The sequence below is a fragment of the Papilio xuthus genome, unplaced genomic scaffold, assembly GCF_000836235.2.
Source record: "Papilio xuthus unplaced genomic scaffold, Pxut_1.1 DF827756.1, whole genome shotgun sequence".
In the NCBI taxonomy this organism is placed as follows: Eukaryota; Metazoa; Arthropoda; class Insecta; order Lepidoptera; family Papilionidae; genus Papilio; species Papilio xuthus.
The window spans coordinates 5,918,659-5,931,152 of record NW_013530893.1 but is presented as its reverse complement, the minus strand read 5'-3'; the positions used below and the strand labels follow the sequence as shown (position 1 = coordinate 5,931,152).

At 36.4% G+C, this 12,494-nt stretch overlaps 1 protein-coding gene across 4 annotated transcripts in view; it reads right to left on the bottom strand.

Moving 5' to 3' along the window:
* Rhp (GTP-Rho-binding protein rhophilin) overlaps nt 1–12,494 on the bottom strand; it is a 58,737-nt gene that overhangs the window by 9,297 nt on the left and 36,946 nt on the right. For all 4 annotated transcript variants that reach the window (XM_013310274.1, XM_013310275.1, XM_013310276.1 and 1 more), the window contains 2 exons: nt 4,105–4,221; nt 2,974–3,101 (listed from right to left, as the gene is read on the bottom strand). In XM_013310274.1, the coding sequence (XP_013165728.1) occupies nt 2,974–3,101; nt 4,105–4,221 (245 nt within the window). The remainder of the gene's footprint in view (nt 1–2,973; nt 3,102–4,104; nt 4,222–12,494) is intronic.

Below are 12,494 nucleotides of genomic sequence, written 5' to 3'. Positions count from 1 at the left end.
ATCGCTGAAATAGCGAAGTGACTGCCCATAGACATACGCAATTGCATATGCATTGCCTACCTTAAATCGACGAAGGAGTGCATCCTGCACAGAAAGAAAATATCTTCCCTTTCCCTTTCCATGCATCCTCTCATCCGGAAAGTCCACTTCCACTTCCCATCCTTTCCTTATAAGAAAAAGGGTGGGAAGAGAAAGAGGACTAAATAAGGCCTCCGGGACGCACAATCATCAGACGAAACGCGGAATTGCTTCCACTTCACGCCTGTCTTCTGTGTGTGTTTTAGTAGCAAATCACATACTTCAGCAGTTCCATAGACCAGATGTCATACTAGCTGTCACCCGAGACTCCGTCCGTGCGAAATAAAAAAAAAAAGTAATGTGTTCTTCAAGACTATGTCCTACATACATGCCAAATATCATCGAGTTTTGCCGTTCTGTTGGTCTCTAACAAACATCTATCCATCCATTTATCTAAACTTACGCATTTATATTAGTAAGAAGTACGATTATTTCTAAGTGAGGACCTTAGCGGCAATGAAACTCTAATTGCGGCAGTAAATGATATGTCTTTTGTATAAAAATATAGATTAAAAATAGTTTTTCTTATGAATTTGCACGTAATTTATTAATTACAAACAGTTGACGACCTAGCGGAATAAAAAAAATCTAATAATAAATAAAGCCTATGTCATGTTGGAGCGTCGGTGGCTCAGCGGTCAAGCACTTGACTTGCAATCTGCAGGTCCTGGGTTCGAATCCCGCCATGTACCAATGTGTTTTTCGATTTCCGATTTATATATGTACATTTATCCGACGTTCTTACGGTGAAGGAAAACATCGTGATGCAACCTGCACATATCTGAGAAGTAATTCAAAGATATGTGTGAAGTCAACCAACCCGCACTTGGCCAGCGTGGTTGACTATGGCCTAATCACCCCTAACTTCGGGTAGGCTCCGAGCCCCTCGTTGGGGACGTATAGTGAGCTGATGATGATGTCATGTTGGGATAGTATAGCTTCTCAACAGTAAAAGATTTTTTTCAAATTCGTTTCGGAGCCTATTCAATGCAAACTAAGAATCAAATCTTTCCTCTTTATTAGAAAAGTGTATCGAATAAGCGCCCTCTTTAGGAATAATTTCGCAATTTTTCATCGTCGGTGATTCGAAACGCTTTCTGCCGTGTGCCGCCATATTGACATTATAATGAAAATATTAGTTACAAAATTATACTTAGATGAATTCATTTATCACTACGAAATTCCCGGGATTAGATTTTTATATAACCAACACTTATAGGTCATCCTTAGTAACTAATAGTCGCCCGCAACTACATTCGCGTTAAAAAAAAATCTTAATTAGTAGCCTATGTGTTCTTTTACATTTTGTTCTACATCTATGCCAAATTTCATCGCTATCCGTTAAGTCGTTCTGGAGATATCTCCTCTATATACTTGAAACTTGAACACCACCGACACTTTGGAATCAACGTCGTCAAGACGCGCCCTAAGAGCGCAGGCGCGCAGTGAGCGACGGGCCGCGTCCGTGAAATAATACCAGTACCACTCATCCTGATGAAGGGTACCCGATGGGCTCGGAACTAGTCGGTGCCGCCACCGGACGAATATACGTGATTGTTTAGCCGTTTTATATATCAGTTTAAACATTGATCCATCTAAACATTCGCATTTATAATATTAGTAAGATTTCAAGAAAGAAGAGAAATTTCTTACTTTGGAGAATATTCATGACATTTTTGTTACTATTTAGTGAATTTTGTTTAAGATTTTGTTATTATTTATATTGCATTTTTTGTGTTATAATTTACTATGATTATTTTGCTTTAACCTCGATTTATCTTAGTAAATCTCGTGAGAGTTAACTCTAACTAGATAGTTTTATAAAATGTTACATCTCCACTTTGGATGTCCGTTGAAAGTTGTATGATTACTCTCAAACCAAACAGGGAATCTTGGGCTATAAGATTTTCTAAAGTGCGTGAGTTTCACTAGTTTTCTTAGTCAACCTTGTATACTTTTCAAATATTTTAAAGGCCTAACATAAGCGCGATGCGTATTACCCTCACCCCGCATACTGCATACCGTTGTGCACTGACTCGCGCGATCTTAAGAGCCGGCAAGATATTTTAATAAACTTATATCTGAATTATGGAAATGCCATCGTTAATTAGTACGATTTTTTTTTTATTTTGATAATGTTATTAATATTATAAATACGAATATACTCTGTATAAAACATATCGTCATCCTATAAATTTATGACAATATTTTAAACGAGGATTTAGGGCTCAGAACCCCACGATTAGATCGATTTTTAAGTGTTCACAATCTGACTCTGTTTTTGTTACATAGTAAAAGATGTATAATGTTTGTGATGACATTGATTACAATTAAATTATATATTAATATCAGTGATCGTAAGTAAATGACTCTGAGTACTAAGTTAACATGAGATAATGATGTGAAAATTTTGATTGCGTGTTTTAATCTTACTAATATTATAAATGCGAATGTTTAGATGGATGAATGTTTGAAAGTATTTCCGGAACGCTTAACTAATCTCGATGATATTTGACATACATATAGAACATAGTCTGGAAGAATACATAGGCTATTTATTAAGTTTTTTTTAAATTCTGCGACACCAAGTATATAATATTTACATCAATGTAGATAGAATTATACATAAATCAGTTTTTAATAGTTTAAAAATAACTATCCCTTTCAAATACAGTTTCGTATTACTATACATTTTACTAATATTGTAAATGCGAAAGTTTAGATGGATGGATGTTTGTTAGAAGGTATCGGAAGGTATATACAACATAGGCTACTTTTAAGCTCCTTTTTTAATACAGCGCGTAGGGAGTCGCAGGAAAAAGCTAGATTTATTAAAAATTGTTAGAAAAGGAAATGAAATCGAATAGTTATATTCCATACAAAATAGCTTCTAACCTGTCGTTCTGGTATAGTTCCACTGAGGAGTTGAGCTCTGCTAACTGCTCTTTCAGCAGTTGCAGATTGGAGTTGACGAAGCTCAGCTCCAGCGCCACTGTCTCTCGTAGTTTACGGTTCGTCGTCGCCTGGAAAATAAATACATTTGTTTGTAGATGTAGTCCTCTTCACCTTCTTGCCATCTTCTGGAAACAGGAAATGGATTTACAGAGGACGGGATTTGGGGGGGGGGGATATCTGTCCATTACAAATTCAATATGTAAGCTTTTAACTTCGGTTAGAGATATCAGGCTGTTTGTTCATTGACACCCTTTATCAAAAAACAATTGTGTGAATTACTCATTTTTCTTTTGTTTTAGTGAAAAAAACATATTAAGATTATTCTTAAAATGTTGGCAACACCTGCTTATTGTGTTTAACAAATTAGATACACGCAAAAACCTGTTAAGTTCACTTACAATTTCCGGTCAAAACAAAGACTTCCGAGCGATGACTTCACACAATGCTAACAAAACAGCAAACAGAAGAAATGCAACGAACCGTAACACCCCTGAGGTTTAAGGTTTTCGAACTTTAACCTTGAATATATCTTTTATATATCTAATATAAAAAATAAAAAAAAAACTTTTTAATATGTTTATTTACGTAGGAACGATCGAGAAATTTTTAAATTTAGAACGTATGAACGAACGAGGTTCCTATACCACATAGGTTTCAACGATTTTCGTTAGTAGGAAAGTCCTAAGTAATCCTTATTGTAGTTAAAGAATTAAATTCACTTCCCACATAAGATTGATAACAGTTAGTCACTGTAACATGTGTTCGCAAAACTTAGAAGTTTACTGTTTAATTGACTGTTATAATTTTGCCTACACATAGGGTTGCCAAATCGCCAAACCTACATTCCACCGGTCACTCGTTAGCATAATGTAAAAAGCCTAACAAAAGCCGGACAATCCGGACACCGTTTATTTTGACCGGACACGCAAACACAAAACCAACCTATGTCCGGCTTTATCCGGACGCGTAAAAACGTTACCTACACACGTACTACTTACTACCTAAATAGTCCAACTATTCAGATCAAACTGAACGTGGATAGCAGGCACTGTAATAACAAAATCAATTTACCTTAAATAGATTTTCAGCTCCTGCGCGCAATCTCAGCTCCTTGTTGATCTCCTGGTTGAGTTGGCAGCGGCGCGTCTGTAGCCGACCCCGACACGTCGCCACGCGAGGGTCAGAGCCCTGCGACAAGAAAAAAAAAACCTTAATTATATGTTCATAAAGTAGGAAATACTTTGAAGATTGTCTCCTGAACATTACGAGGTTATCTGTTGGTTTCTGAGACTGAAATCTCTGTATAAAACATATCGTCATCCCTGTCATTATCTTTGACAACGTAGAGAAAGCTTAGATATGTTTATACATTTTTGTCTGAGAAACCCACGGTAAGAGATAAGAACTATGAAACAATGTAATACGGGCCGGAGTTTGAACGCCTCTGTAAAAGTATTAATGCATAATAAGCATGACCGTGAGAATCGATCTATTAACTTCACACTTTGTATTACATTACCGCTTTTTGTTACACGTGTCGTATCAAGGAAGTCGTTAGCGCGTAATGTAACTGCAAAAAGTAACAGAGTCGACTAACACGTAACATAAGAAGGATGACGAAAGAGTTATAAAAAAAAAAATTATATCAGTTTACAATTTGCCAGAAACATGTATTATACAATTCAAATTTTATTGTAGATCGAAATTAAGTGCGAATGCATCTCTGCACATAGATTCAAGTCCCACTGCGGTTGTAAGAAATCACACCAACATTGCCTCGTTCGAATTAACCGTCCTTAAAATTGAATGACACTATACAATTTAACAATAGTATCAGGCTTTTGGTCCGAAGTTTTTATTCCTTACGCTGAATAACAGCAGTGAGGTTTGTTTGCTGTTTTTCTTTTGTTAAACACTGACAATTTTTTGGATTTACCACCTTAATGTCATCTTTCGTATGGCGGCAGTAAGATTACTTTTAAGGACTTAAGTCCCTTCACGATTGCTTTTTGACGTAACAATTATTTAGTTCGAGGTAACTGTTATGTTAAGATTTCGCGTCCCGCTCGCGTTGTGCGTCGACTTTCTCCTGTCGAATGTCGATGTTGATCAATGATCGCGTGACGTTTCACTCAAACTCTCCTCTCACATGAACACATTTGCGAATTCATCACAAATTCTTTGCCGTGAGATCCACAGCGAATAGTGAGAAAGCATATTTTATCCCTTTCATTCCCTTTTATAAAATTGAGATAGCAATAGTCAGGATTTAGGCGCTTCTTACACAAATTGTCGAAAATAATTTTGTATACTTGCGTCGTTAGTATCATTATACCAACGTTGGATCGTCGTCGTGAGTCGTCTATTCGGATAGTACAGGAATTTTGATTACACGACTAAAACGAATTTACGCAATATCAAATGCATACATCCGCCATCTTGAAAATCGCAGCTTTTCGCACAACGACCTTGACAAATAGGTAGCAAACGATTGGTTATATCCACGAACGATCGAAATATCGAAGACGCGTCCCTGTGTACAAGTCTATACGATATTATATTGCTTAAGTTACGACTTAAATCGTAGGATTTCGAAGATTTTGTACGATAGAACAGTGGCTATTTGAAAAGACGTCTGTATAGACCTACGACCTGTATACGGTCTTTAATATTAAGGACCGTATACATTCAAGCGTGATATTGCCATCTCTCTCATCAGGCTCATCAGTGTCATCAGTCTCATCATCATGCAGTGGAGCCCCTCAGTTATAGTTTTAGGGTTGCCACACACTAGAGACGTTGTTGGCCGATAGTTTGATCGTGTACTAATTAACATGAGGACATAAACGGTGTAATTGGCGCATCAAACTATCGTACGACAAAAAGTCTCTAGTGTGTAGGAGCTATTAAGCAACATTTTAATATGTCATCCATAGACTACGGGATGTCAAGATTTTCATCAACTGTTTACAATACAGAGCGCGTTCGCTCAAACATCCGTTCGAAGTTCCCACGTTTGTCGACTTTAAAATGCCTTTCTTTAACCGCTTTTAAATATATCAAAGTAATCGAGTCAGTGAAGAAAAAAAAGCGCTAATAGTCTAATGGTTAAGGGCAGGATTTTCGATCATGTGGCCGAGAAATCGAATCCCATTCGACTATTGTAAACCATTTCACAAGCCTACAGCTTACTAATTGCTAAAAAGAAGTGAGAAACGTAAGTAATTTAACTCCTATGACTGACACTGAGGAAGAATACGAATACATTGGTAATTCACTCTTTTCATCTCAATTTGGTTTGTATGGCTGTTGAAGGGAGTCTATGGTTAGATTTTTATTTAATAGCAGGAAAAGTACTCTTGATCGATAAATCGAGAGTAAAATTCATAATCTCTTACTTTTTTTTTAAATTAAAGTGTGTGTTTTATAAGAAAACTAGCGGACCCGACAGACGTTGTCTGACAATTTGACACTGCGATGGTAGCGCGTCTGTCGGATCCAATGTAAAACATTCCAAAATCGACAACTACTAATAAATTAAAAATTAATTAAAAAAACATTGTCCAGTGGACAAAATTGTGAATCTTAACCATTCCCATATCCCCTTGAATAGAAGTCGTTTGAGAGAAGTTCAGTGACATAACACTTACAGAAGAATTATATATATAAAGATTCATAAGTAGACTACGTGTTCTTCCAGACTATATTCTACACCTATGTCAAATTTGATCGTGATCCATGGAGCCGTTCTGGAGATACCTACAAACATTTGCATTTATAACATTAATAAGATTGTAGACATTTCTTTTTATATCATAAGGTGGCAAACGAGCGAGCGGCCACCTGAAAATGCTGAAATAGCGAAGTGACTGCCCATAGACATACGCGATTGCATATGCGTTGCCTACCTTTAATCGACGGAGGAGAGGATACACAGAAAGAAAATATCTTCCCTTTCCATGCATCCTCTCATCCGGAAAGTCCACTTCCACTTCCCATCCTATCCTTATAAGAAAAAAGGTGGGAAGGGAAAGAGGATTAAATTAGGTCTCCGGGACGCACACACATCTCACGAAACGCGGAATTGCTTCCACTTGACACCTGTCTTTTGTGTGGTCGTGGTATTTCACCGGGCGAGCCGGGCCAACTCGTGCGAAGATGTTAAAGCGGGCTCTACCACTGTTAAAGTGGGCTCTACCACTGTTAAAATACCGTTTAGCATACTCATTGATAACTTTCAATTTTTAAAACCTAATTCAGTTTTCAAATCACGTCTCTGTAAGTCGCGGCTTGCAGCGTATAACATTATAATTCCGGGGACGGTAACAAAGTGTGAGTAATTGTTTAAAATGCATAACTTACTTTGAACTTATACGACCTTTATGGTTTAACGGTATTATGACTATCGAACAGAGAATTGTTTAAATAAATTGAAACTTACCATCTTGACGATAATAAATATCTTATATATAAAATTCTCGTGTCACAATTTTCGTTCCCATACTCCTCCGGAACGGCTTGACCGATTCTCATGAAATTTTGTGAGCATATTGAGTAGGTCTGAGAATTGGCCAACATCTATTTTTAATACCGCGCGGATGAAGTCGCGGGCGACAGTTAGTATATATATATATATATTTTCATAAACAACAAAAGCTTTTTTTTTAATTAGCAGTGTATTATTGTTGTTATAATAAAGTATAGTTTTTTAATAACTTAAAATGTTTTTTTTAAGAAAGAGAGAGCTATATTTATTTACATTTATCTCTTTCTAACATTTTTAGATCGTCTTACTAATATCATAAATGCGAAAGTTTATATAGATGGATGTTTGTTTCAAGGTATCTACAGATCGGCTGCATCTCACTGAAATATGTCATAGATGTAGAACGTAGTCTGGAAGAGCAAATTGACTAATAAGTTTTTTTTTAATTCCACGCACACGCTAAGGCCGACAGCTACTAAAAATAAAGATGTTCGATGAAATAAAGTATCCCAAAGATCAATCAAATATATTTTATATTTGGTCACAAAAATCGATTACAATTCGTTATTCGCTTTAACATTGGAGCGCATTATGCATAATGCTTGCACGACAATAATCAATCATGCAACATTACATATTCGTTTTGCAAAAAAAACCCGTCACGCTCCAATATTATTATTGCAAATGTTTCCAAATGTATTGAAATATAACAATCTAACTGTAAAATTCCACTGACTTGACACTTATATTGACATACAGCTATCTCTGTTCTTTTCAATGAGTATGAAAGGGATGGCAATATGTAGTAAATGCCATTGTAGTCGCAACCCATAGTAACTGTTACTGTATATATACAACTTCGTTATCAGCTCACTATATGTCCCAACTGAGGGACTCGGACCATTAGTTTGGGGTGACTAGGCCATAGTCAATGCTGGCTCAGTACGGGTTGACTTTACACATATATTTGAATTTTATCTCAGATATGTGCAGCATCACGATGTTTTCCTTCACCGTAAGAACGTTGGATAAATGTACATATGTACATCGAAAACGAATTGGTACATGGCGGGATTCGAACCCAAGACCTATCAGATTACAACTCAAGTGCTGATCCCCTTGTTCTACATCTTTAACCGAGTATATTTTTTTTTTACGAAAACAAACGGTCATCAAAATTCGCTAAAGTGAATTGATCGCTGCGCATAGATATTAAAATAAGTCAAAAGGTACATACAGAAAGAAAATATCGCCTTTATCAAAAATCTAAGGAAAAGGACTTGAATTTGCTGTCCAGCAAACACACTAATCAGACAACGCGGAGCTAACCATTGGAGCAGCAGTGTACTGTAAACTACCATTATTACCTGGTTTTACTTCGCTATGCATAAAAATATGTCTATTTAATGAGGCATGGTTGCATAATATCGACCTCGATAAAGTTCCGCTGACAACCGGCCATCTTTGATTTGCATTAATGGCCGGCATTTATTACTTTTTATAGGTTAATATGTACCTGGTTTTAAACTAACGAGATATAATTTGTAATTTACTATTGCATAATGTAATTAATAGTATCTATATAAGATATTTGTTGGTGAGATAAATAAGGTTTGATTACTGTTTGTTTCAATTTTAACGTATTTATTTACCAGAATAAGAATTATTAGTTTTAGTAATTGTTAGTTGGAACCCTTTGACGCGAATGACGTGCTTTCGTTATAAAGTCCAGTGTCAAAATGATTAGTGAGGGGACATAAACGTCAATATTTTAGTAAGGCTAGTGTTGCGCTACTAAACCGGTATTAGTAGATTTCTAGAATTAAAATAGTCTAGTTAGTACTTAGCCTGACTTAATTGTTACTCTTATATACTCTGTGGAAGAATACGAATCAAAACAATCTTACTAATATTATAAATACGAATGTTTAGATGGATGTTTGTTATAAGATATCCTCAGAACAATGGATCTTGATGAAATTTGGCATAGATGTAGAACATAGTCTGGAATGTATAGGCTACTTATTAAGTTTTTTTTTAAATTCAGAGTAGACGGAGTCTCGTGCGTCAGCTAGTTTACTAAAGGCATTGAACATTACCCTTCTGTCAGTCGGGAAATATATGCTGGTATACAAATATATAAAATTATTTCGTGTCATGATGTAAGTTCGCGATAAACTCCAAAACTAAAGAACGAATTCATATCAAATTTTATCATCATCATCAGCTTACTACACGTCCCCGCCGAGGGGCTCGGAGCCTACCCTAAGTTAAGGATGATTAGGCTATAGTCAACCACGCTGGCCAAGTGCGGGTTGGTTGACTTCACACATATCTTTGGATTACTTCTCAGATATGTGCAGGTTGCATCACGGTGTTTTCCTTCACCGTAAGAACGTCGGATAAATGTACATATGTAAATAGGAAATCGAAAAACACATTGGTACATGGCGGGATTCGAACCCAGGACCTGTGGATTGCAAGTCAAATGCTTGACCACTGAGCCACCGACGCTCTGGTTCGTGGTATCTCTCAAATTTTATAAGCATCTATAATTTGGTCCAATTTGGGATATAGGGTGGTTTTTATCTCAATTGTTGATCATTTTTTTTTCCGCGCGGACGGAGCCGCGAGCGACAACTTATACGAAGTCATTTTCTCCACATTTCACTTAGAAAATCGTGGTGCCCGTTGAATATTAATTGTTCATGGTGTTATGTTGAATAATGCAGACCACGGGGATGGCGAGCGCATTGGTAATTGTGCCCAGCGGCGTGTAAAGGTACTGACTTTACAATACTTAGGGTTCCTTATTATAGAAACTTCTGGAATAATCCTTAAGAATTTTCTAGAAAAGTGGTAGTAATAAGATAGTAAAATATCAAATTGGAGTGTCTGTCTGTCTGTCCGCAAGGCCGCGTTTGTTCCAGAGATGCGAATTTTTAGATGGATGGGTGTTTGTTTGAAGGTATATCCAGACCGGCTGAACGGAACTCATTGATGGCATATAAAACATAGTCCGGAGGAACACTTTTCATTTCGCGCAGACGGATTCGCGGGCGACTACTAGGTTATAATATTAGAAAGAAGTAAGATTATAAGAACAAGGAAGTGAGCTTTTAGTCCGTTATATTATAATTTAACTGATATCAGCTAGTTAATTGCGGGGCATTGAGGCGCAGCGGTCGAGCGAGCAGACGGGCGTTGCGAGTCGGGTATCGAACCCACTGCCCCTGTGCCAACGTAACGGTATAAACACTTCCTATACATTAATATAATTGATAAAATAAGAATGTCTGTATGTCATATCAAGAATCTTATTTAGCGAACATGATGCATTTGCGATGTTTATAACGAAAAAGAAATTTTAAAAATGTTTGTATGTCTGTCGTTGTCGTATGTCGTTTATATGTGCGAGAGCAATTTAGATATTTTTTGTTTAAATTCCTTTCTGACGAAGTCGCGGGCTACCGCTGGTTTACTATCTTACTTATTATATTATTATAAATGCGTAAGTATAGATGGATGGATGTTTGTGAGAAGATATCTTTGAAACGGCTGCATGAATCTCGCTGATATTTGACACAGATGTAGAACATAGCCTTGAAGAACACATAGGATACTGTTAGGTAGAAAATCCGACAACACTACCCTTACTAAAATGTCGACGTTTATGTCCCCTCACTAATCATTCTGACACTTGGTAACGAAAGCGCGCCATTCGCGCCAAAGGATTCTAACTAATAATGTCTAAAAAAACCAAATAAGTTTTTTTTAATGCTGTACAGAGTAGTGACAGCCAGTATTTACATAAAAACAAATTGTTACTCAATTTTTTTTTAATCGAGAATAACGAATTTTAAAATATATTTTTGTATTTGGCAATAGAATCTCAAGGTTAAATGTGTAGTCACCAATTTTGACATATCGTTAACAATTAAGGAATTTCTTTTATTTGCCAACATTTTATTAATAATGATATAAATTATTCATCAATTATGAACGCAAAAATGTGCGAAGAATTTATAATATTAAGAAACTTATAAACATTAAGCTTATTTGTTAATTAATTAATAACTTTATTGTAACCTAGTTGTCGCGACTCTTAATAAAACTTGGTAGCTTATATGTACTTCCAGACTATGTTCTACATCTATGCCAAATTCCAGCGAGATGCATACAGACGTTCTGTAGATACCTTCTAATAAACATCCATCTAAACATTCGCATTTATAATATTAATAAGATTTAATGACCTTTGAAATACCTTTTACCATCGTTACCAGTTTTCTATTAGGCCAATATGATAATTAGTGATGTTATATATTAAATCGTTTATTACATAAACTCGATATTTCATTATGTAAACGATTTAAATCGATGTCGGCCACGACAGCCTACCATGAACGACTTCCGTAAGGAAATTAGTCTATGGATTATTTTGAAAACCAACCTTTTAGAAAGTAGATCGTGGAAAATATCAAATAGTTTTCTTAAACTTATACAAGTTAACGTAATGCTTCGTTAACCGGCGACTTTTGTATACAACTTGTCGCCGACATTTCTATCTGACACCGTCAATATCGTCGTGAGAATAGTCGCTGCAATTTTCGAAATGGCGGAGCAAATCTATTGACCGAATAGACAATTCGTGTCGTCGATTCAAAGTTGCATATACGAAGCGCGCAATTTTTTTTTTCTGTGCATCCTCTCCTGCGTCGATTAAAGGTAGGCGACGCATATGCAATTGCGTATGTCTATGGGCAACGGTCACTTCGCTGTTTCAGCGATTTCGGGTGGCCGCTCGCTCGTTTGCCAACTTATAATTAAAAAAACCCGCACAACGCGATTCCCTCGTAATTACTTTCGACGATTTACTTTGTAGTAAGGGCCTTAGCCTACGATACAAAGTTAAAGATTACTCTAACTTTTCGTTATAAATTGGTTTAAATTGATCAGACTCGTTGACTACGCA